The sequence below is a fragment of the Dendropsophus ebraccatus genome, chromosome 11 (assembly GCF_027789765.1).
Source record: "Dendropsophus ebraccatus isolate aDenEbr1 chromosome 11, aDenEbr1.pat, whole genome shotgun sequence".
Classification (NCBI taxonomy): Eukaryota; Metazoa; Chordata; class Amphibia; order Anura; family Hylidae; genus Dendropsophus; species Dendropsophus ebraccatus.
Window position 1 is genome coordinate 84,162,219 of NC_091464.1, and position 27,739 is coordinate 84,189,957.

A 27,739-nucleotide genomic window follows, 5' to 3' on the forward strand; every position below is an offset into this window, starting at 1 on the left:
TCTGGCAGCAGATTTTCCTATATATCATCCTCAGAGTCTTGATCTCGCTGCCGTGACTTGAGTAATTCCATCTCCATAGACTGGGCAGATTTCAGCTTTGTATTAACCACCCTGGAAAGAACAAAGAGATCACAGTTTATAACAGAGAAAACACCAGTGATAAATGCAACATCTCAGGGGGGTCAAACTCCGGTCCTCCAGCTGGTAACACTTTAGCTGTCCAGGCATGATGGGAATTGTAGTTTTTTAACAGCTGCCATTCAGCACCAGTAAAACAGAGAGATGCCAGATTTTATAGACTATCGCATTTTATACAGAGCCACCCAGGTTGTCTGCAGCCCCTTCTATCATCTAATAGCGACAAATAATCAATATATATAGTTTATATAGTAGGAAACTGCAGCATTTTTCAGAACCTCATTATTGTAACTCAACCCCCTAATCCACATGCTAGGCTTGTAATAGTCAGAACTGCCTGCATCAAGGATCTGGTGCTGGTCATAGTAGAAAGTCTAAGATAAGTTTACAATAAGGCTGGGTTCGCGCTACTGTTTTTTTTTTTTTTTTTGTAAAAACGGATAAAAAAAAAACAGAAGAACAGATTAATCTTTTTTGATCCGTTTTTCTATTGACTTCCAATAAAATAAAAAACGCAACCGTTTTTTTACGTACACAAAAATGTGGTCAATCACCTTTTTTGTGTGCGATAAAGAAACGGATGTTTTTTGATGTTTTTTTATCATAACAAAATGGATCGATACTAGAGATGAGCGAACCGGGAGCATGCTCGAGTCGATCCGAACCCGAACTTTCGGCATTTGATTAGCGGGGGCTGCTGAACTTGGATAAAGCTCTAAGGTTGTCTGGAAAACATGGATACAGCCAATGACTATATCCATGATTTCCACATAGTCTTAGGGCTTTATCCAAGTTCAGCAGCCGCCGCTAATCAAATGCCGAAAGTTCGGGTTCGGATGGACTCGAGCATGCTCCAGGTTCGCTCATCTCTAGTCGATACGGATGCACATAAATGCATGAAAAAAGTTGTATCAACCCAGCCTAAGAGACAATTTTTGATTTTCTCCCCAAATGTGTTCATAGTGGTTTAAAGGGGTTATCCAGGCTTAGAAAAACACGTTTTTTTTCCAGCTTAGTTTTATTGAAATAAACCTGGGTGAATTGTAATACCACTCACAACCTGAGGACAGAGGTTGTGCTGTTTTTGCAAGAAAGCAGCCCTGGGTAACCCCTTTATTCTAAATACCCGAGTAGCAATGATACTTACCATGAGACAATGCCATAATTCATACCGACAAGCAAGAGTGCAAAGGCGTAGTGCCAACAGTAACACATTGTAATGAACATGATGTTCCCGTGGTCATTCTGGTTCCACTCAGGTCCACCCCCGGGGGGAAACAGCACAAATCCAATCTGAAAGAAAATTCAGAATTCATTATTTAAGCACAAAGTCATTTTGTTATTCACCCTATTACTTATCATGGAACAATTTCAGATTTAATATTGGTCCATCACATCGGCCCAGATTTACTACTGAAAATGTCTGATAAACATGGGATCTCTGTAAAGGGGTCCTGTCTTTAATGCACCAAAATTTAGGTGCACAGCTTTTTTTTTTTTCAAACCAGGGATGGGAAACCTTTGGCCCTGCAGCTGTTGCAAAACTACAATTCCCATCATGCCTGGACAGCTAAAGCTCTATACCAGGCATGATGGGAATTGTAGTTTTGCAACAGCTAGAGGGCCAAAGTTTCCCCATCCCTGCTTTAAAGTAAGCCAACTATGGCTGGAATTGGTCTGAACGTTAGTCTGAAAAAACACCACTAAAAATGCCACATTTGGCCAGATCTTAGCTGAGAGTCAATGGGGAAATATGACACGTAATACCCAAAGACCATTTTTCTGAGCAGTTTGGTGTTAAAAGTAAAATAATAGAAATGTTTTGGGTTATGGACCTGTAATACATGAATAATTATGGCCCCACACTTAATGATCCTGCCTTGACAGCTGAAGGCAATGGTTACTGCAAATTTAATTGTGACCACATGAGGGCAGCAGAGCTTTACAATCTGAGATGTACAAAGCTGCAGTGTAATTGAAAAGCTATAAATATCTTAATGATATAATTACTGCACATTATACTAAATTGACTTAATAAATAAATTTGGATTATTTTGCCTTTTGGACACTCTCTGTAGTATATCGGCTTATTCCATGCTGCACGGTTTTCACTTTTATATAAAGGAAAGAAAACAAATTGCAGTTTGCCACATAGAGCATAGGTGTCAAACTCAGGCCCTCCAGTTGTTGCAAAACTACAATCCCCATAATGCCTGGACAGCCAAAGCTTAAGCTTTGTTTACATGTTGTTGCCTAGACAACAATTACCAGTTTTCCCATAGGATTAAAACTTAGCTTTTATTTTTTTTTTTTTAATAGTACAAACCCAAATTAGTGATACATATATACAGTGCTATATATATTAAAAATAGTAGCGTCTGAGAATTGTCAATTGATTCAAGGCTGGTGCCGAAATCACAGTGTACGTTGTATAATAGCGCTGCTCACATTCGAACGGTGGAGAGTCAGGCAAAGCGTAATGGCACCTTGTGCTGGCTAGATATGGTACTGTAGGGGTTAATTGCCCTCTAATGTACCATGTTTCTCCAATTTGTGGTACAGCGATTGTGAAAAGAACAACAGTGTGTTCATTCAGTTGTGGCTTAATTCAATGGGCCATGCTCAGACCGCCGGCCAGTCTGGCAATGATTGTATGTACACAAATGTAAATTAGATCAACAACTGTATCAATGATAGCACTTGTAGCGTTAATCAAACTGCATATTCAAGATAAAGTGCTTAGGGTTTATTGATATCGCACTGTATAACTTGCGATGCGAGACAGGCGCTTATTAGTTTATCATGTCAAACAAGACTGTGTATATGACATGGAAACATTTGGTGTTCAGTTCACTGACAGCGTGGTCCTTGCTTGTCAGAATAAACTAACACACTGTAACAGAAATAAAAATAATAGCGAGGCACTGTGTCAGTTTGCAGCTACGGCTGGCGTTGATCGCCCAGTAAATTTAGCCGCAGAACCGGGAACAGTGCAAAAAAGTGGCGGGGCTACACCCGGAGTGATACCGTCGGGGGGTTCCCCGCGGTCACGGTGTATGCCGGTGTTACAAGAAATTCGACTACACTGTGAATAATTGCCGCTATGTCATCGGCTCTATATTTTTAAAGTCTAATAGTTCAATTGCTGAAGACGCTAAGTATATTAAAATACCATGCCTTAAAGACCTGACTAGTTTCACCAACTACGTTGGCTTTATCAAAAGAGGCATTAGAGAGGGGGTGGAGCTAAGGGATGTTTATATACTTTTTTCCTAAGGATGACCCCCAGGTCACAACAGTATGCACCTATGTGAACAAGACGTTATAACGAGGCTTGGATGATGCCTCTGATTGGCGGTTAAGCAAGCCGTTTGAACTGTGTGAGAAGGCGCGTTGTGCAAAACGCCGCCCTCTGACCGTTGTTGACATTGAGCTTGTGATTGCGCATGTCGGAGAACTTAGCCATAAAATGATGGTAAAAGATAGACTGCGCATGTCAAGGGACTTCGCCAATTAGAAGGGTGTTTGAGCTCAATGCGCATGTCCGAGGACTTGGTATATAGATTGTTGGTGAAACGTGACTGCGCATGTCAATGGACTTAGCTGCTTTTTGGACTGGTCGTATTATCGGAGATGAAAGAGTCTAAGATGCTCTAGGTTGGTATGTATGTTTATAGGCTGTCATATGATTTTATGAACAGTGTTACCATCATTAATTCTTTGCAGCTAAAAAGCACGGTCTTGTCAATAGTTTACATAGAGAGAATGGGGGACACTTGAATAAGTGGTCCTCCTATTGTGATGGAAAATTGGGTAAGACTTATTTAGACGTAAATTATGTGATGGTGATATATAAACCTAAGAGCATTAAAAATTAGACTTAAAATGTTGATGGAAGATAGAGTGTGCATGTCGAGGGACTTCGCTAAATAGGAAGATGTATAGACTTGATACACATGTCCAAGATAAGCTTAAGCTTTGGCTGTCCAGGCATGATGGGAATTGTAGTTTTGCAACAGCTGCAGGGCTGAGGGTTTCCCATCCCTGCTGTAGCCTGTTGCTGAAATGGTATGTAGGATTGCCGTTCCATAAACTTGCCTTGCAATATATTTGCAATGTAAGTCTATGGGGCTTCTAGCAATTACATACTGCTCACTTCAATTGTATCCTGCTGCCGTATTATTATGGTAGTTGCTGGAGATGAGCGAACCTGACGAAAGTTTGGGTTCACTATGGCTGTATCCATGTTTTCCCAGGCAGTCCTCAGGCTGCATCCACCTTCTCTAGGCAGCGGGATTCAAATGCGATTGTTTAAATGTATTCTTATAGATGGAGCCTCAGAATCTTCACCTACCTGCCAGAACCAGCTGCCTTGTAAGATACACAGGCTTGACCTAAACAGCTCAAGTACGATGTTCCCCCTGAAGAAGACCTCCAAAAATATGCACAGAGCTCCCCCAAAAACTGCAAATAATAGGAGCAGGTGAATGTGCATGTCTAGCTCCTGTCTGCCATGAACATGGTAATAAAACAGGAATCCTGAAAGGAGAACAAGGTGTTAATATTAATAGAATGTGATATAACCCACAGCAAGGATATAACAACGACATAATATATACTACACACCTTCCACAAAGACGGCAATTGCAAGCATCAATCTGTCCATGGCTATGGGGACGGCTTTGGTGGTGTGAGTGATGATGTCAACCAGCCCTGAGATGCCATAGAAGAAGTACATGGTGGAGTGCTGCCAGTTCATTAGATGGCTCCACTGCTTCTCTTCATGGTCGTACAATCTGAGATGAGGCCCGTCCGGCACAAACTGTTCTGCTAACATTCCTGAAAGAGAAAGGATAGGGGTTAACACAGACAAAGGTGACATTATGCCCCCCCCCCTTCCCCCCAATAAATAAAAATATAGAAAAGAATGAAAAAGATTCCTCCTGTAGGTTAATTCCTCCCCCATAGGCTTGTAGATAACCCCTTCTGTTGGATAACCCCCCCCCCCCCTCATGTAAACATCTCCCTGTAGGTAATCCACACCCCGGTAGGCATGCACATACTTACCTGGCTCCTGGGCCAGTCCACTGCTATCTTCTCTTCCTCCAAGCTCTGCAAGTGCACCCCTTCTTCGAGGGGGGCAAATGTCACCCTACCACAGCCCACCCATGGTGATGTGCACTGAAATAGCACATCAACAGGAAACAGACAAGACTGGCCATAGGAGGGGACAGGCCCATCTGGCATTTGCCAGAAATGCCAGATGGCCAGTAGTACACTACTAAGTAACATAAAACTTAACTTACATTGAGAAATACACACAAAAACATAGTTTTACTAGTAAAAAATGTAAAAGGTTTGGTGAATAATATCTACAGTGTATCTGGTGTAGTGAACAGGTCAAATAAAAAATAGATCATATGTTGCCATCCGTAAAGATATACCCCATAACCTTGTATACTGATACAAGGTTATGATGACCCTCTGTGTTATATACAGGTAGAAAGAAATATAATGGTCCAGGTTAGACCTGTTTTCACTGACCGGTGGTAGGTCCTGTTTTCTTATGATAACTTGTAGTGTTACTGTATATGTAGTTATGGCCCCGGTCAGATGACAGGACAGATGATCAGGGAGCTGTGATGAGCAGTGTCTGGGCGGGTGTCCCGTTACACTGGCCGATAATAGGTCTGTACCTACCAGTCTTTCATACGATACACTGTATATATTTCATGTCAGTGGCCAAACTATGTTTTTGTATGTATTTATCAATAAAAGCCAAGTTATACGTTACTTAGGGCCCTATTACATGGAGCGAGAATTGGCGGAATAAAGCCAATCTGGCTGATTATCGCTCTGTGTAATAGAGACAGCGATCATCTGCTAATCATGTCTTTAGGTTCGGACCTTAAATCACTACATGTAATAATAATGCGCAGCCGACAGCTAACAACTGAATAAACTGTTATACACCTCTCCACACTCCTGGTCTTCTCTTGCCCTCAGCTCGCTTTCCTGGGCTGTGGCTGCAGCTTCAGAGCGGTCGCTGAGCTCACAGGCTACTCAGCCAATCACTGGTCGCGGCAGTCCTGTCCCAACCAGTGATTGGCTGAGCGGTCTGTCAGCTCACAGACTGCTTCGAAGTTGCAGCCATGGTGCCAGGAAGCGAGCAGAGAGCAGAGGAAGACTGGGAACGTGGAGAGGTGTATAACAGTTTAGGGCTAGGGCTGCACGGACATCGATAATGATAAATATATATATATATATATATATATATATATATATATCTATATATACATATATATACACATATATATACACTCACCGGCCACTTTATTAGGTACACCATGTTAGTAACGGGTTGGACCCCCTTTTGCCTTCAGAACTGCCTCAATTCTTCATGGCATAGATACAACAAGGTGCTGGAAGCTTCCTCAGAGATTTTGGTCCATATTGACATGATGGCATCACACAGTTGCCGCAGATTTGTCGGCTGCACATCCATGATGCGAATCTCCCGTTCCACCACATCCCAAAGATGCTCTATTGGATTGAGATCTGGTGACTGTGGAGGCCATTTGAGTACAGTGAACTCATTGTCATGTTCAAGAAACCAGTCTGAGATGATTCTAGCTTTATGACATGGCGCATTATCCTGCTGAAAGTAGCCATCAGATGTTGGGTACATTGTGGTCATAAAGGGATGGACATGGTCAGCAACAATACTCAGGTAGGCTGTGGAGTTGCAACGATGCTCAATTGGTACCAAGGGGCCCAAAGAGTGCCAAGAAAATATTCCCCACACCATGACACCACCACCACCAGCCTGAACCGTTGATACAAGGCAGGATGGATCCATGCTTTCATGTTGTTGACGCCAAATTCTGACCCTACCATCCAAATGTTGCAGCAGAAATCGAGACTCATCAGACCAGGCAACGTTTTTCCAATCTTCTACTGTCCAATTTCGATGAGCTTGTGCAAATTGTAGCCTCAGTTTCCTGTTCTTAGCTGAAAGGAGTGGCACCCGGTGTGGTTTTCTGCTGCCGTAGCCCATTTGCCTCAAAGTTGGAGGTACTGTGCGTTCAGTGATGCTCTTCTGCCTACCTTGGTTGTAACGGTTGGCTATTTGAGTCACTGTTGCCTTTCTATCAGCTCGAACCAGTCTGCCCATTCTCCTCTGACCTCTGGCATCAACAAGGCATTTCCGCCCACAGAACTGCCGCTCACTGGATGTTTTTTCTTTTTCGGACCATTCTCTGTAAACCCTAGAGATGGTTGTGCGTGAAAATCCCAGTAGATCAGCAGTTTCTGAAATACTCAGACCAGCCCTTCTGGCACCAACAACCATGCCACGTTCAAAGGCACTCACAGTCATGGCCGAAAGTGTTGGCAACCCTGAATTTTTCCCCCAGAAAATTACGTATTCCTGTCAGAAAATTAATGCAATTACACGTTTTGTTATACACATGTTTATTTCCTTTGTGTGTATTGGAACAACGCAAAAAAAACTGAGGAAAAAAAAGGAAAATTTTAAATAATTTCACACAAAACTCCAAAATTGGGACGGACAAAATGATAGAAACAAAGAAAAGAACACAATACCTACAGTCCCATATGGTGGAGGGAATGAGGCCTACAAAGAAACGAACACAGTCCCTACAGTCCTTACAGTCACATATGGTGGAGGGAATGAGGCCTACAAAGAAACGAACACAATACCTACAGTCCCATATGGTGGAGGTTAAAAGATGTTTTGGGGTTGTTTTGTTGCCTCTGGAACTGGGTGCCATGGCTGTGTGCAAGGCATCACGAAATCTGAAAATTACCAAAGGATTTGGGTCGCAATGTCGCAATGTCAGAAAGCTGGGTTTGCGTCCTAGGTAATGGGTCTTCCAGCAGGATAATGATCCCAAACATACTCCAAAAAGCCCCCAGAAATGGATGGCAACAAAGCGCTGGAGAGTTCTAAAGTGGCAGCAATGAGTCCGGATCTAAATCCCATTGAACACCTGGGGAGAGATCTTAAAATTGCTGTTGGGAGAAGTCACCCTTCAAATATGAGAGACTTGGAGCAGTTTGCGAAAGAAGAATGATTTCAGTTATTTTTTCCAAAGGGTGCGCAACCAAATAATAAGTTGAGGGTGCCAATAATTTTGTCCAGTCCATTTTTGGAGTTTTGTGTGAAATAATGTCACAATTGCCTTTTTTCCTCTGTTTTTTTTTGTGTTGTTCCAAATATACACAAAGGAAATAAACATGTGTAACAAAACGTGTAAGTGCAATCATTTTCTAGAAGGAATACTTCAGGGGTGCCAACACAATGATTTAATTGTTTAATTGCAAATTCACTGTGCTCTCAGTTTTGGTCAACCTGACATTAGTGAAACCGACAAACCTAGACGGGAGAATACAATGGAATCCCGTACCTATTAAAGCAAAGCTCGCCTTCACTGCCCCTTCGATGATTTCCACGCGCTGAAATCCAATTTTTGACCCAAAGAAACAAATCTTCTTATTTTTTCTGCAGGCGTACTTCAGCGGGTACTTCACCGACCACCAAAGACCGAATATGAGGAAGAAGCTCCCCGGTAGTGCGTGCCCTTTAAAATTTGCCATAGTGCTTTCTGGTGATTGTATCCCTGGGAAGAAAAAGTATAAAGAAATATATGATGAAATGTTATATACACAAAGTGATAAAACACAGCTACTTTCTCACAAAAACAGTGCCACCCCTGTCCTCAGGCTGTGCGTGGTACTACAATTCAGCTCCTTTAATTTCAATGGAATGGAGCTGCAAAGCCCCACACCCAAGGGGAGGTGCTGTTTTTGGAAGAAAGCAGACAGGCTTTTCTAAGCCTGGATAACCCCTTCAGGAGTGGGGGGTCATGGCTGATCTCCTAGGACACACAAAGACAAATTATATATATATATATATATATATATATATATATACAGTATATATTGTAATGTCAGACAAAACAGAATGGGAGATGAAAAGTCGGGTTCACAAAGAGGAGAGAGAAAATAGAGAACAGTAATGGAACATGGTTTGAAATATCCATCTGAATAACTTATCCCTAAGCCTCAATAGGGGAGGAGGGGAGGGCGGACGGGAGCTTGGGCTCTTTTTCCTGGCAATACATAGGCAGCTTTCCTATTAGGGAACACATGAGATTCTCAGTACTCTGTAGGAACCTAAAAGGCACTCCGACTGGAAGACTCATCTCACTGCAAGCCCCAATGCTTTTCCATTTGGTTACTTTCATCTCTTACAGGAGTCAATATAAAAGCTACACGAAAACCAGTAAGTCTTAGGGGCCTATTCCACAGCCCGATTCGGCCGATTATCGCTCGGTGGAATAGAGAAAACGATCAGCCGATGATCGTGTCATCGGCTGATCGTTTATTTAGGGCCAGACCTAAAATCATCGGTCCCCCACCGTGCATTGCTACGGTGGAATAACTAAAAAAATGATTTGTTGTGATCTGTTTTTGATCCTTTTTTTAATAATGGAAAAACAAATGCACACAAATGCATCCGTTTTTTTGCATAAAATGGATGGGAAAAAAAAACTGATTGCGAAAATGCAGTGTGAACCCAGCCCTAGTCTGACAAAAGAGAAACAGATCGCTGATGTCAGGGAGACCAGCAAAACGATAACACTGCCGGCTGCCGGTTAAAGCACTTAGTCTGACAAAGACACTGTGGGGTCGAAACGTTGCTCCTGTGTATGTTGCTTGCTGAATAAAATTCAATGAACTTCACACTACTGCTGAATGCTGTCAGATTACTTTACATTTCATGTCACGTCAAAAGTTTTGATTAGTCATTCAGACACCCCCCCCCCCCCACCGATTTTCAGGGAGAAGCACACAGCTAAGCACTTCTCTCTGTGGCTCACTGCTGTTTCTGCCTTGCTCAGTAGACTTCCAATGAAGCCCGTCTCCTGGGAGTGCGGCGAGCTAGGATAGAGGATATTATAAAGCCATGCTGGTAATATACTAGAATCCACATCAGAAATCCAATGCATGAATCTGATGCCATCTGTACTTTTCATAGTGTGGATTTCGCCAAGGATTTGGATGCATATAAGCCCTATAGCGCTGAACAATGAGGCTAATCTTAATGGGGTTGTTCACTAAAAAAAAAAAAATCTTTCAAATCAATTGGTGTCAGAAAGTGGCAGAGATTTGTAATTTACTTCTATTAAAAAATCTCCAGTCTTCCAGTACCTCTCAGCTGCAGGAAGTAATGTTTTCTTTCTAGTCTGACACAGTGCTCTCTGCTGCCACCTCTGTCCATGTCAGAAACTGTCCAGAGCAGTAGCAAATCCCCATAGAAAACCTCTGACATGGACGGAGGTGGCAGCAGAGAGCACTGTGTCAGACTGGAAAGAATACACCACTTCCTGCAGGACATACAGCAGCTGATAAGTACGGGAAGTTTTTTTTAATAGAAGTAATTTACTTTCTGGTACCAGTTCATTTAAAGTTTTTTTTTTCCCAGAGTACCCCTTTAAATGTATAGAAAATAATGATAACACAGCTCCATCATAGGATACCACCTCTGCCACAAGTCAGTTTGTAGGATTGCTCTTAGATCTAGCCCTGGTCACTGTAGGTGCTGACACTGCAAAGAAGGAGTAAGGCTGGGTTCACACTACCTTTTTTGCAATCCGTTTTTTGTTTGTTTGTTTTTTTTTGCAAAAAATGGACGAACAACTGATGAAAAAAAACAGATTCATGTGTGTGCATCCGTTTTGTTTCGTTTTTCCATTGACTTTCATAATAAAATAAAAGTTTTTTTTCTGTACACAAAAACGTGCTCGACCTCATTTTTGTGTCTGCTAAAAAAAAACAAATTTTTTTTTTATAATGGAAGTCAATGGAAAAGCGGATCAAAACGGATGCACACACATGCATCCGTTTTTTTTGCAAAAACATAGTGTGAACCCAGCCTAACAACATGTGAGCCATGAAGTGACAGATCACGCCAACTCAGGCTAAGTGTCTGTAGTGTGTGTGTAAATGACCAACCCCCTGTGGGATCCCTCACTACAGAGACCCCAACGTCCCCATAGTAGAGACATCAGCGCAAAAACTGCTCTGCCGAGTCCTATGAATATCACTTAGTCCCAATGCAGTACAATTACTCTTTATACACATGGGACTTAGAAGACAAATGATCATCTAAAAACAGCTGCGCTTCTGTGTAGTGAGCGATACAGGAAGCCGCTAATCCCTACAAATTGCCTTCAAACACAGGGATCAAAGAGAAGCCGCGGGAATATTCATCAGTAACTAATGAGAACAGGATGATTAGGAGATAAGGAATGAAACCGGACGTTCAATATATGGCCTGACCTGCGGGATTCAGGATCGGTGCTAAACACAGATACAGTGGGGAAGAGAAGTATGTGATAAGATGGCGATTTTGCACGTTGTGTGATCACGTGACCTTCTCCCATGCCTTCTCTGGGGACATGTGCTTACCCCACAAGGTGAGATCTTGTATGGAGCCTCAGACTGAGGAAGACTGTCAGTCATCTTGTGTTTCTTCCATTGTCTAATAAGTGCGCCAACAGTTGTTGCCTTCTCACCAAGCTGTTGCCTATTGTCCTGTAGCCCATCCCAGCCTTGGGCAGGTCTACAATTTTATCCCTGATGTCCTTGGACAGCTCTCTGCCCTTGGCCATAGTGGAGAGGTTGAAGTCTGATTGACTGACTGTGAGGACAGGTGTGTTTTTTTTTTTTTTTTTTTTATACAGAAAACAAGATCAAACAGGTGCAATTAATCCAGGTAATAAGTACAGAGTAGGACAGCGTTTCCTAACCGGGGTGCCGGGATAATTCGCCAGGGATGCCACGGGATCCCAGTGGGAATTGTGACACTGTCACTTTAATATCCCTAGAAGATGCGCGGCCGGAACATTCAATCGAGCAGAATGTAGGAGCAGCCTAAGGGACTCCGGGACTTGAGCTCTCTGACAGGCGTGATAATGTAACGTCATCACGCCTGCCAGAGGGTCCGTCGGCTCGAAAGGCGGAGCCCGAAGAGGAAGGAGAGCTGCTCCCTGCAGCCACACGAAATAGGTGAGTAGGATGCTTTTTTTAAATTGGGGCACAGCAGGTGGGGGCACAGCATGGGAGACATTACTAGCACTATGTGGGGGCACAGCATGGGGGACATTACTATGTATGGCGAGCACAGCATGGGAGACATTACTATGTATAGGGGGACATTACTAGCACTATGTGGGGGGCACAGCATGGGGGACATTACTATGTATGGCGAGCACAGCATGGGAGACATTACTATGTATAGGGGGACATTACTAGCACTATGTGGGGGGCACAGCATGGGGGACATTACTATGTATGGGGGGGACATTACTAGCACTATGTGGGGGGCACAGCATGGGGGACATTACTAGCACTATGTGGGGGCACAGCATGGGGGACATTACTATGTGTGTGGGGGGAACAGCATGGGGGACATTACTATGTATGGGGGGGACATTACTAGCACTATGTGGGGGCACAGCATGGGGGACATTACCATGTATGGGGGGACATTACTAGCACTATGTGGGGGGCACAGCATGGGGGACATTATTAGCACTATGTGGGTGCACAGCATGGGGGACATTACTATGTATGGCGGGCACAGCATGGGGGACATTACTAGCAGTATGTGGGGGCCTAGCATGGGGGACATTACTATGTATGGGGGGGACATTACTAGCACTATGTGGAAGCACAGCATGGGGGACATTACTATGTATGGGGGGGACATTACTAGCACTATGTGGGGGCACAGCATGGGGGACATTACTATGTATGTGGGGGGAACAGCATGGGGACATTACTAGCAGTATGTGGGGGCACAGCATGGGGGACATTACTATGTATAAGGGGGACATTACTAGCACTAGGTGGGGGCACAGCATGGGGGACATTACCATGTATGGGGGACATTACTAGCACTATGTGGGGGGCACAGCATGGGGGACATTATTAGCACTATGTGGGTGCACAGCATGGGGGACATTACTATGTATGGCGGGCACAGCATGGGGGACATTACTAGCAGTATGTGGGGGCATAGCATGGGGGACATTACTATGTATGGGGGGGACATTACTAGCACTATGTGGGGGGCACAGCATGGGGGACATTACTATGTATGAGGGGGACATTACTAGCACTATGTGGGGGGGACATTACTAGCACTATGTGGGGGCACAGCATGGGGGACATTACTAGCACTATGTGGGGGCACAGCATGGGGGACATTACTATGTATGTGGGGGGAAAAGCATGGGGGACATTACTAGCAGTATGTGGGGGCAAAGCATGGGGGACATTACTATGTATAAGGGGGACATTACTAGCACTAGGTGGGGGCACAGCATGGGGGACATTACCATGTATGGGGGGACATTACTAGCACTATGTGGGGGGCACAGCATGGGGGACATTATTAGCACTATGTGGGTGCACAGCATGGGGGACATTACTATGTATGGCGGGCACAGCATGGGGGACATTACTAGCAGTATGTGGGGGCATAGCATGGGGGACATTACTATGTATGGGGGGGACATTACTAGCACTATGTGGGGGGCACAGCATGGGGGACATTACTATGTATGAGGGGGACATTACTAGCACTATGTGGGGGGACATTACTAGCACTATGTGGGGGCACAGCATGGGGGACATTACTATGTATGGGGGGGACATTACTACCACTATGTGGGGGCACAGCATGGGGGACATTACTAGCACTATGTGGGTGCACAGCATGGGGGACATTACTATGTATGGCGGGCACAGCATGGGGGACATTACTAGCAGTATGTGGGGGCATAGCATGGGGGACATTACTATGTATGGGAGGGACATTACTAGCACTATGTGGGGGCACAGCATGGGGGACATTACTATGTATAGGGGGGACATTACTAGCACTATGTGGGAGGCACAGCATGAGGGACATTATTATGTATGGGGGGACATTACTAGCACTATGTGGGAGGCACAGCATGAGGGACATTACTAGCACTATGTGGGTGCACAGCATGGGGGACATTACTATGTATGGTGGGCACAGCATGGGGGACATTACTATGTAAGTGGGGGCACAGCATGGGGGACATTACCAGCAGTATGTGGGGGCAAAGCATGGGGACATTAATATGTATGGCGGGCACAGCATGGGGGACATTACTATGTATGGGGGGGACATTACTAGCACTATGTGGGGGGCACAGCATGGGGACATTACTAGCACTATGTGGGTGCACAGCATGGGGGACATCACTATGTGGGGGCACAGCATGGGGACATTACTAGCACTATGTGGGTGCACAGCATGGGGGAAATTACTATGTATGGGGGGGACATTACTAGCACTATGTGGGGAGCACAGCATGGGGGACATTACTATGTATGGGAGGGACATTACAAGCACTATGTGGGGGCACAGCATGAGGCATTATTAGTATAAGGGGCACATTATTATGTGGGGGTACACATTTTGGGAAGCTTTAGGAGGGGGAAAGGGAAGCAAGTTACTAGAAATGTGCAGAGACTAAGATGTCTGTCTCGCAGGTTCTGAAAAGATGAAACGTAGCTGGAAGAAACCATCACGGAGGACTGGACCGGATGGAGAGGAAAAGGGAAAGTAACGTCTCTGATCAAAGAAGACGTCATCTGTGAGTCACTAAATGGGTTTTTTTTATATTTTGTAGAACATTATTTAGTAGGGGTGCCCCGAGGTGGAGAAGGTTGGGAAGCACTGGAGTAGGAGGAGCTGCTTTATAGATTCTATCTCTTACAGTTGATCGGTACCTACTTTAAAGGGGTAGTGCGGCGCTAAACAATTATTCACTAAATAACACACATTACAAAGTTATACAACTTTGTAATGTATGTTATGTTAGTTAATGGCCCCCTTCCCGTGTTTCCCGCCACCCACACCAGACCCGGAAGTCTGTGCCAGCCAATCATGGCTGAGCAGCTGATGACGCGGCAGAGGGCGGCCGGCACTAGGGGCGGTCGGAGCGGTTCGGCTGTCCGTCCGAAGATGACATCATTGGCACAAGATGGAAGACAGAGGTTGGAAAGAGGCAGGTATGTATAGAGCACCACACTTCCGGGTCTGGTGTGGGTGGGGGGAAACACGGGGAAGGGGGCCATTCACTAACATAACACACATTACAAAGTTGTATAACTTTGTAATGTGTGTTTTTTAGTGAATAATTGTTTAGCGCCGCACTATCCCTTTAAAACTGACTCACCTCTCCATTCTTTGTTGGTGAATAACCTTTCAAAATCAGCCGTGTTTAAAATACATATTTTCCCACTGTATGAATACTTAAAGGGAACCAATCAGCCCAACCAGATTTGGTTCCCTGCATAAAGATGCTGTGAAGCTCGCAGGAGGAGAGTTTTGTTTCCACAAGCACGTGGGAGGCAGAGCCGGGTGGGAGGCAGGGCCGGTAGTCATCTGGGTCACCGCTCCCTCTCTGTCAGCGCGCTGTGCGGGGATGATAGGCAGAGAGACTGATTGGTTCCATTTAAAGGGACAGTTTGCTTTAGACAACTTTCTAAAATCTTATCAATGGTTATCAAGGATTATAAAAACATAGCTGTGTTTTATTTTGTTTTCCAAAACAGTGCCACACCTGTCTTCAGGTTGTGGGTGGTATTACAACTCGGTTCTCTTTACTTCAATGGAAGTAAGCCGCAATACCCAACACACAGATTGAGGGCAAGATTGGCGCTATTTCTGGAAGAAGGCAGCTATGTTTTTCAAATTCTGAACAAACCCTTTAATGGAGGATCTGGGATTCTTATAGAGCAGCAACATACAATATCTATCGCTCTGAAGGAGCCAGAACATCCACATATTACAGAGACACGGCACTGTTGTAATACAGTGGTATATTTGCAATGTCACCATAAATTGCATAGAAAATGCAACATGCCTACTATGTACACCATGTCCTGCCCCTTCATAGGTTGTTAAGTCTCTTTGTGCTCATACGTTACGGTTTGCATAGTGTGTCCACAAGCCTCTGCTGCTTTTGGTTACAGCTTCAAAGAGCGGAAAAAGAACATGTAGGTGGACACTGGCTACATACAGGAGGCTGCACTGTAATCACTCTCAATGTTTAACCAACTCCAATCTCCAGTTACCTAAACGTCTGAGAATATTACCAGCCTAGCCTTATCTTTCAATAAGTAGAAGGCAGATTTACATGTGATGGAAGCCGGGTAAAAACAGTAAAGACAGAACTACACCAAAATTACCGGCCTTAGGCTATGTTCACACAACGTATATCGTAAAACCACAGCCGTTGTACAACAGCTGTTATTATTATGAAAATATACGTGCCTTTGCTGCCTATGGGATCCCGTCTGGAGCGTATACACATAGTATACGCTCCGGTCAGGATCCCTAGTGGCGCCGCAAACAACTGGCATGTCAGTTTTCTGTGGCCGCTATTCAGTGAATAGCGGCCGCAGAAAACCCTGTAAGTGCACACAGTGGAGCGAGCGGCTCCAGCTGCGCGCTCCATAGCGTGCAGCGGAGAGTTCTGATGTGGGCGCGCACGGATGCGCCGTCTTCAGAACTCTGCAGCCCGAAAGATAACATCCGGCTGGTACTGCAGTAACGTCCGGGATGATCTTTTCAGAGACCGGCCGTTCCATGTCCCGGTCAGGTCACGGAACAGCCGGTCTCTTACGCAGTATGCACATAGCCTTAGGGTGGTATTACATAGAACAGTTATTATTCGAAAAATCTTTAAATCATTCGGGTTTGAACGATAATCGTTTAGTTTAATAGCAGACAACGATTAAACCACCAACAAGAAATCGTTGGTCATTTAATAGAATTTAGAGCTATTTTTAGCGTTGATTGTTTGCAAATCGTTCGCATGTAATAACACATCGTTTGGTTGTTCGCAGTTGCGGCGAACGCAGTGGTGACGACAGGACAACACAATAACGATCATAAGTAACGATCATTGTTCCGTGTAATTGGGTGAACGATTTCAGGTCGTTTAAGTTTGTTCATCGTTAATCGTCGAAAAATCGCTTTGTGTAATAGGACCTTTACTTGGATGATTACCGGCCGTTCAGGTCGATAATTCTTTTGTGTAATAGGTCATGTTAAAAGACCATGATTGGCCGACATGCAGGATTAGTGCAGTTGACTTCAATGGGTGACCCATACAATTTAAGGATCGTCTGGGCTGCCCCTCTCGCTGCTCCCAGAAGTGAGTGCTGACCTGTCTATTTGGTGCTCACTTATGATGATTAGTGCCCCTGATGATGGTGAGTGCCCCTGATGATGATTAGTGCCCCTGATGATGGTGAGTGCCCCTGATGATGGTGAGTGCCCCTGATGATGGTGAGTGCCCCTGATGATGGTGAGTGCCCCTGATGATGGTGAGTGCCCCTGATGATGATTAGTGCCCCTGATGATGATTAGTGCCCCTGATGATGGTGAGTGCCCCTGATGATGATTAGTGCCCCTGATGATGATTAGTGCCCCTGATGATGGTGAGTGCCCCTGATGATGGTGAGTGCCCCTGATGATGGTGAGTGCCCCTGATGATGGTGAGTGCCCCTGATGCAGATGACTCCGAACTGTGTGTCAATTCCTTTGCTGTCATACGCAAATAAAAGTGCAATATAAGGAGATATAGCAAGTGTTACCGGTATCAGGTATCGACCCTGCGGCAGCAAAAAGGCAATACCCTCAGCAAAGACCTCCCCTATACTACTACTATTGTAACACTCATTTACTCCTTTCTCCTACAAGCAAAGAACTTTGCATCTAAGAATATAGCACTTTTTAAATCACAAGTCTAGGCAGAAGCTTTTTAACCGTACAATTCATGTTTTTTTTATGTTTTGTCCCTGTTCAAACAATCTATTTTCTTTCAAATAAATAACCGCCGATGTTGCAGATTTTAACCCCCAGCCGCTATTTATTGAAAGTCTGAAATAATATTGTTTTCTATGGAACAATGTCTGCAGTGTATACACTCTATAAGCACAGCTGTTTGTGGAATATATGGACTTTGAGATTTTTTTGTTACAATGAAGCCGTACATGGATTATTCATCCTTCAGAGCAATACAATGATAGACAAAGGTCACTATAGATGTAAAATAAACTATTACTGCATTGTACCCTATGGGTGACTGTGACTCAGCAGGGGAGGGAGAACAGGGTTTTTATTACAAATCTGACCTTGTTCCTTGTAGAATTTCTTATATCTTGTGTAGACATATACCATACATATACCACAGGCTTACTGCATCCAGATATGGTTGGTCATTTATTAAAAATTTACACAATTATTTTACACTCCCATTACTTATCTTTTTCTTCTCTACTATAGGATACCAATGTCCAACTTGCTGAGGTCTGAGACTGTTACGTCATTGCTGTCAGGTCTGCTCCACGTTATTTATAGACCGCATAGTCAGTCCATTATAGGTAATAAAAAAAAAAAGGGGGGGGGGGTCACAGTGGTCACATCCCCTAAGCAGAAATAGCATATATGATAGCATAAGCTACTACTTCCTATAAGGACATGTGCCAGGATAACTTGTGTAAATATTTAAGGTTTGAATCTGTAGAATTTACATACTGTATATACAGCGGTCCGTCTAATTACAATAGCCTCAACACATAACGCTACAAACAGTGAGAATCTGCACAACAGGTAAATAACTAGATGATCGACCAATAAAAATGGTCATTCTACTGGTAAATTCCCAGTATTACTGTAGTGCATGCCCTTTGATACTACATGTCCTGTACTGCTGTGTGTGTCTGGTATCTCCTCTCTACAGTATAGTGTGATACTACATGTCCTGTACTGCTGTGTGTCTAGTATCTCCTCTACAGTATAGTGTGATACTACATGTCCTGTACTGCTGTGTGTGTCTAATATAGTATCTCCTCTCTACAGTATAGTGTGATACTACATGTCCTGAACTGGTGTGTGTGTCTGGTATCTCCTCTCTACAATATAGTGTGATACTACATGTCCTGTACTGCTGTGTGTCTGGTATCTCCTCTCTACAATATAGTGTGATACTACATGTCCTGTACTGCTGTGTGTGTCTAATATAGTATCTCCTCTCTACAGTATAGTGTGATACTACATGTCCTGAACTCGTGTGTGTGTCTAGTATCTCCTCTCTACAGTATAGTGTGATACTACATGTCCTGTACTGCTGTGTGTCTGGTATCTCCTCTCTACAATATAGTGTGATACTACATGTCCTGTACTGCTGTGTGTGTCTAGTATCTCCTCTACAACAGTGATTTTCAACCTTTTTTGAGCCGCGGCACACTTTTTATACTTAAAAAATCCCGGGGCACACCACCAACCAAAATGGCACAAAATGACACTAAAACAGTACATATTATACATATAGTTAATAATATAGATTCTAAATGTATTTATACTCAGTGTGAAACCTGGGCCTGTTTTCTTCTCCCCCCTGTGCTTCTCTCCACAATACTTCTCCCCCCTATTTCTCTCCTTTGCTTCTCTCCACCATACTTCTCCCCCCTGCTTCTCTCCTGTGCTTCTCTCCACCATACTTCTTCCCCCTGCTTCTCTCCTGTGATTCTCTCCCCCATGCTTCTCTCCTGTGCTTCTCTCCACCATACTTTTCCCCCTGCTTCTCTCCCCCATGCTTCTCTCCTGTGCTTCTCTCCACCATACTTCTCCCCCTGCTTCTCTCCTGTGCTTCTCTCCCCCATTATTCTCTCCTGTGCTTCTGTCCACCATACTTCTACCCCCTGCTTCTCTCCCCCATGCTTCTCTCTACCATACTTCTCCCCCCTGCTTCTCTCCTGTGCTTCTCTCCACCATACTTCTCCCCCGTGCTTCTCTCCTGTGCTTCTCTCCCCCATGCTTCTCTCCACCATACTTCTCCTCCCTGCTTCTCTCCTGTCCTTCTCTCCTGTGCTTCTCTCCTGTGCTTCTCTCCTGTGCTTCTCTCCTGTGCTTCTCTCCACCATACCTATCCCCCCTGCTTCTTTCCTGTGCTTCTCTCCACCATACTTCTCCCCCCTGCTTCTCTCCTGTGCTTCTCTTCCCCATGCTTCTCTCCTGTGCTTCTCTCCACCATACTTCTCCCCCCTGCTTCTCTCCTGTGCTTCTCTTCCCCATGCTTCTCTCCTGTGCTTCTCTCCACCATACTTCTCCTCCCTGCTTCTCTCCTGTGCTTCTCTCCTGTGCTTCTCTCCTGTGCTTCTCTCCTGTGCTTCTCTCCACCATACTTATCCCCCCTGCTTCTTTCCTGTGCTTCTCTCCACCATACTTATCCCCCCTGCTTCTGTCCTGTGCTTCTCTCCCCCATGCTTCTCTCCTGTGCTTCTCTCCACCATACTTCTCCCCCCTGCTTCTCTCCTGTGCTTCTCTTCCCCATGCTTCTTTCCTGTGCTTCTCTCCACCATACTTATCCCCCCTGCTTCTCTCCTGTTCTTCTCTCCCCATGCTTCTCTCCTGTGCTTCTCTCCACCATACTTCTCCCCCCTGCTTCTCTCCTGTTCTTCTCTCCACCATACTTCTCCCCCCTGCTTCTCTGCACCATACTTCTCTCCTGTGCTTCTCTCCACCATACTTCTCCCCCCTGCTTCTCTCCTGTGCTTCTCTCCCCCATGCTTCTCTCCACCATACTTCTCCCCCCTGCTTCTCTCGACCATACTTCTCCCCCTGCTTCTCTCCTGTGCTTCTCTCCACCATGCTTCTCTGCACCATACTTCTCCCCCCTGCTTCTCTCCTGTGCTTCTCTCCACCATACTTCTCCCCCCTGCTTCTCTCCTGTGCTTCTCTCCCCCATGCTTCTCTCCTGTGCTTCTCTCCACCATACTTCTCCCCCCTGCTTCTCTCCCCCCTGCTTCTCTCCACCATACTTCTCCCCCCTGCTTCTCTCCTGTTCTTCTCTCCTGTGCTTCTCTCCACCATACTTCTCCCCCCTGCTTCTCTCCACCATACTTCTCCCCCCTGCTTCTCTCCACCATACTTCTCCCCCCTGCTTCTCTCCCCCATGCTTCTCTCCTCCATGCTTCTCCCCCCTGCTTCTCTCCTGTTCTTCTCTCCCCCATGCTTCTCTCCTGTGCTTCTCTCCACCATACTTCTCCCCCCTGCTTCTCTCCTGTTCTTCTCTCCCCCCTGCTTCTCTCCTGTGCTTCTCTCCCCCATGCTTCTCTCCACCATACTTCTCCCCCCTGCTTCTCTCCACCATACTTCTCCCCCCTGCTTCTCTCCTGTGCTTCTCTCCACCATACTTCTCCCCCCTGCTTCTCTCCTGTGCTTCTCTCCCCCATGCTTCTCTCCTGTGCTTCTCTCCACCATACTTCTCCCCCCTGCTTCTCTCCTGTGCTTCTCTCCCCCTGCTTCTCTCCTGTGCTTCTCTCCCCCATGCTTCTCTCCTGTGCTTCTCTCCACCATACTTCTCCCCCCTGCTTCTCTCCTGTTCTTCTCTCCCCCATGCTTCTCTCCTGTGCTTCTCTCCACCATACTTCTCCCCCCTGCTTCTCTCCTGTGCTTCTCTCCCCCATGCTTCTCTGCACCATACTTCTCCCCCCTGCTTCTCTCCTGTGCTTCTCTCCCCCATGCTTCTCTCCTGTATTTCTCTCCACCATACTTCTCCCCCCTGCTTCTCTCCTGTTCTTCTCTCCCCCATGCTTCTCTCCTGTGCTTCTCTCCACCATACTTTTCCCCCATGCTTCTCTTCTGTGCTTCTCTCCCCCCTGCTTCTCTCCTGTTCTTCTCTCCCCATGCTTCTCTCCTGTGCTTCTCTCCACCATACTTCTCCCCCCTGCTTCTCTCCTGTGCTTCTCTCCCCCATGCTTCTCTCCTCCATGCTTCTCTCCACCATACTTTTCCCCCCCTGCTTCTCTCCTGTTCTTCTCTCCCCCATGCTTCTCTCTTGTGCTTCTCTCCACCATACTTCTCCCCCCTGCTTCTCTCCTGTGCTTCTCTGCACCATACTTCTCCCCCCTGCTTCTCGCCACCATACTTCTCCCCCCTGCTTCTCTCCACCATACTTCTCCCCCCTGATTCTCTCCTGTGCTTCTCTCCCCCATACTTCTCCCCCCTGCTTCTCTCCTGTGCTTCTCTCCTGTGCTTCTCTCCGCCATACTTCTCCCCCCTGCTTCTCTCCTGTTCTTCTCTCCCCCATGCTTCTCTCCTGTGCTTCTCTCCACCATACTTATAATCCGCCACTGATCGCTGCAAATTGCCGGGGAACAAAACACAGGGGCACCATAGTTTGTGGAACTTTCGCCGCGGCACACCCGACTTTCCCCCCGGCACACTGGTTGAAAATCACTGCTCTACAGTATAATGTGATACTACATGTCCTGTACTGCTGTGTGTGTCTAGTATCTCCTCTACCGTATAGTGTGATACTACATGTCCTGTACTGCTGTGTGTGTCTAGTATCTCCTCTCTACAGTATAGTGTGTTACTACATGTCCTGTACTGCTGTGTGTATCTAGTATCTCCTCTCTACAGTATAATGTGATACTACATGTCCTGTACTGCTGTGTGTGTCTAGTATCTCCTCTACCGTATAGTGTGATACTACATGTCCTGTACTGCTGTGTGTGTCTAGTATCTCCTCTCTACAGTATAGTGTGTTACTACATGTCCTGTACTGCTGTGTGTATCTAGTATCTCCTCTCTACAGTATAGTGTGATATTACATGCCCTGTACTGCTGTTTGTCTAGTATCTACAGTATAGTGTGATACTACATGTCCTGTACTTCTATGTGTGTCTGGTATCTCCTCTCTACAGTATAGTGTCATACTAAATGTCCTGTACTGCTGTGTGTGTGTCTAGTATAGTGTGATACTACATGCTCTGTACTGCTGTGTGTGTCTAGTATCTCATCTGTACAGTACAGTGTGATACTACATATCCTGTACTGCTGTGTATCTAGTATCTCCTCTCTACAATACAGTGTAATACTACATGTCCTGTACTGCTGTGTATATCTAGTATCTCCTATGTTCAGTATAGTGTGATACTAGATATACACAGCAGTTCAGGACATGTAGTATCTCCTCTCTACAGTACAGTGTGATACTACATGTCCTGTACTGCTGTGTATATCTAGTATCTTCTCGCTACAGTATAGTGTGATACTACATGTCCCTTTTTTCTCAAAAAACAGTCAGAAAACAGGAAGTCCTGTGTATCCCAGGTCATCTGAGCACTCACAGAGAGAAGGCAGTCATGTGACTGATGGACACATTGAGCCGTGACTCTCTGTACTGGCCGGAATTCCTGTGTTTAGTCTTTTTTTTTCAACCTGCACAAGTCAGTAAATCTGCCTTCTGGAGACTGGACCTGGATTTCTGGTAAGTATAGCTGTAATATAGCAGCCTTCAGGAGACTGGACCTGGATACAGGTAAGTATAGCTGTTATATAGAAGCCTTCAGGAGAATGGACCTGGATACAGCAAGTATAGCTGTTATATAGCTGCCTTCAGGAGACTGGACCTGGATACTGTAAGTATAGCTGCCTTCAGGAGACTGGACCTGGATTTCTGGTAAGTTCAACTTTGTTTTACAGCAAGATAAAAAAAAAATGAATGTATATTGAAAACTTGCTTTACATCACATCTGTTGATTTAGAGTTTGAAAGTTAAAACGACAGTAACACTTTAAGTCTTCCAGTACTTATCAGCTGCTTTATGTCCTGCAGGAAGTGGTGTATTCTTTCCAGTCTGACACAGTGCTCTCTGCTGCCTCCTCTGTCCATGTCAGGAACTGTCCAGAGCAGGAAAGGTTTTCAGTTCCTGACATGGACAGAAGTGGTAGCAGAGAGTGCTGTGTCAGACTGAAAAGAATACACCACTTCCTGTAGGACATACAGCAGCTTATAAGTCCTGGAGAACATCATACATAACTTTCTGAAACCAGTTAATTTGAAAGAAAAGCTTAGCTTTGGCTGTCCAGGGATGATGGGAATTGTAGTTTTGCAGCAGCTGGAGGGCCTGAGTTTGACCCCCCTGTGCTGTAAGGATTATGGCAGCCATTTGCAGGAGGAGGTGTGATTTGTATGCAGTCGTATAGATAGGGCTCCTACTCCGGTGACTATGAGTCACATACTAAGACGTATCACCTCTTTACAGATCAGGATTGGCAAACTTTAACCTATTGAAAGCAATATAATTTACACAGGACATCTTGTTAGAAGTCATTGGCTGGGCGTCCTTAGAAGTCATCGGTCTGGTCACAATACTAGTAAGGAACAGCTGCCCTACACTGCCCATATAGAACAGGATACAAGAGGGAAGTTGTTTAAGGGTCCTTTAAAACCCAGCAGTAACACCTCCCCCACCTAAGTATATCAAGGACTCTTCCCCCTATACATAATGATACTATAAAACAGGAATGGGGAACCTTCGGCCCTCCAGCTGGTGCAAAACTACAACTCCCATCATGCCTGGACAGCCAACGGCTGTCCAGGCATGATGGGAATTGTAGTTTTACAACATCTCGTGGGCAAAGGTTCCCCATCTCTGCTATAAATACAACTTCTAGAACTATTTTTTGCACTTTTCGGAAGGATTTTATGGTGAATATTGTTTGTTGTTAAATGTATAAATATTTATTATTGTAATATAAATAAATTATAATATAATATTAATATTGGTGTGCTTGTAAACCTTTTTTCTCTATGGATTAACAGGGAGGGGGGGGGGGGGGGCTGCACTAAGCTGCTGCCCCCTGTGTTGTGTACCTGGATGCCTATAGCAGATTAGTATTCACTACAACCCTCATCATGCACAGACCATGATGGGAATATGGGAGCCGCAGAGCCACAGGATGTGTACACCGCTGTAGATAGTGGATACATGGACACATAGTACATAGATACATGGATACATAGTACATAGATAGTATATAGATACTTGGATACATAGTACATAGATAGTATATAGATACATAGTATATAGATACATAGTACATAGATAGTATATAGATACTTGGATACATAGTATATAGATACTTGGATAAATAGTACATAGATAGTATATAGATACTTGGATAAATAGTACATAGATAGTATATAGATACTTGGATACATAGTATATAGATACTTGGATAAATAGTACATAGATAGTATATAGATACATAGTAGATAGATAGTATATAGATACTTGGATACATAGTACATAGATAGTATATAGATACTTGGATACATAGTACATAGATAGTATATAGATACTTGGATACATAGTATATAGATACTTGGATAAATAGTACATAGATAGTATATAGATACTTGGATACATAGTATATAGATACTTGGATAAATAGTACATAGATAGTATATAGATACTTGGATACATAGTATATAGATACTTTGATAAATAGTACATAGATAGTATATAGATACTTGGATACATAGTATATAGATACTTTGATAAATAGTACATAGATAGTATATAGATACATAGTATATAGATACGTGGATACATAGTACATAGATAGTATATAGATAGTTGGATACATAGTACATAGATAGTATATAGATACTTGGATACATAGTACATAGATAGTATATAGACACATAGTACATAGATAGTATATAGATACATAGTACATAGATAGTATGATACATAGTGCATAGTGAATACATAGATGCCTGGATACACAGTAGATACATTGATGCTTGGATACACAGTAGATACATAGATGCTTGGATACACAGTAGTTACACTAGTTGTAGAATGTTGACCTATCCAGCTGTGTACACATCCCAGGGAGGTGACTACCGGCATAATGGACGTGACTGAGCTCCCAGCCTGCCCTGACACAGAGCACAGTATATACACACAGAGCACAGTATATACACACAGAGCACAGTATATACACACAGAGCACAGTATATACACACAGAGCACAGTATATACACACAGAGCACAGTATATACACACAGAGCACAGTATATACACACAGAGCACAGTATATACACGTATACATCTATATACAGGGACTATATAACCTATATACCACGTATACTGAACTATATACTAACTTCTAGTCCAACTACTCATCAGTATCAGACACGTAAAGCAACAGCAGGACGATGCACAGGAGAGCAGATGTGGCTCTCTCACAGCTTAGATACATTATTAGATACACCCTGGATAGTGAACTTACCAGCTTGTGGTGCAGAGTCGGCGCCGAGCCCTCGTTGCAGCGCTGTCTCCTCCGGCACAGCGCGTTATACAGAGCGGTATACAGCGGAGATCATTGCCTCTTACTGTACGGTGCAAGTAAGTTAACGGGATTGGCAATAGGGATTGGTAAAGACGAGAGGGGGAGGAGACACAGCCTGACTCTCTGATAGGTTATCCCGCACGTCCATCATATTGGCTGGACATTCCACGTGGACGCTGCGCTCCCCCTGGTGGCTGGTATTAGGTACTGTAGCCTTAAAGTAACAGGATAGAGTGAGAGGGTTATGCTGGAAAAAGTGATGTGTGCAGGGGAAGGGGTGTATTATTAGTAATTTATAGGAAGTAGGATAGATAGATAGATAGATAGGAGATGATAGATAGGAGATAGATAGATAGATAGATAGATAGATAGATAGATAGATAGATAGATAGGAGATAGATAGGAGATAGATAGATAGATAGATAGATAGATAGATAGATAGATAGATAGATAGGAGATAGATAGATAGATAGATAGATAGATAGATAGATAGATAGATAGATAGATAGATAGGAGATAGATAGGAGATAGATAGATAGATAGATAGATAGGAGATAGATAGATAGATAGATAGGAGATAGATAGATAGATAGATAGGAGATAGATAGATAGATAGATAGATAGATAGATAGATAGATAGATAGGAGATAGATAGATAGATAGATAGATAGGAGATAGATAGGAGATAGATAGATAGGAGATAGATAGATGATAGATAGATAGATAGATAGATAGATAGGAGATAGATAGATAGATAGATAGATAGATAGATAGATAGATAGATAGGAGATAGATAGATAGATAGATAGATAGGAGATAGATAGATAGGAGATAGATAGATAGATAGATAGATAGATAGATAGATAGGAGATAGATAGATAGATAGATAGATAGATAGATAGATAGGAGATAGATAGATAGGAGATAGATAGATAGATAGATAGATAGGAGATAGATAGATGATAGATAGATAGATAGATAGATAGATAGATAGATAGGAGATAGATAGATAGATAGATAGATAGATAGGAGATAGATAGATAGGAGATAGATAGATAGATAGATAGATAGATAGGAGATAGATAGAAGATAGATAGATAGATAGATAGATAGATAGATGATAGATAGATAGGAGATAGATAGAAGATAGATAGATAGATAGTCCCTTCACACAAATTGTCCAGCAGCACGTTTTTGGGCCCCAAACCCATGGGCTGCTTTCCATGCCATAGATGCGTTAACTGTCGATATATTCAGAAGGGACATGTTTTCACACATCCAATGACTGGAAAAACTTATGACATTA

General features: G+C 44.0%; 1 protein-coding gene across 1 annotated transcript; it reads right to left on the minus strand.

Moving 5' to 3' along the window:
- On the minus strand, positions 1–26,466 carry TMEM45A (transmembrane protein 45A). Its single transcript, XM_069944574.1, has 6 exons — positions 26,374–26,466; positions 8,568–8,780; positions 4,765–4,977; positions 4,493–4,677; positions 1,286–1,431; positions 1–111 (listed from the first exon to the last, which is right to left on the minus strand). Exons 2-6 carry the CDS (start codon positions 8,755–8,757, stop codon positions 18–20), a joined length of 828 nt encoding a protein of 275 aa, XP_069800675.1. The 5' UTR covers positions 8,758–8,780; positions 26,374–26,466; the 3' UTR covers positions 1–17.
- Between the last annotated feature and the right edge of the window lie 1,273 nt (positions 26,467–27,739).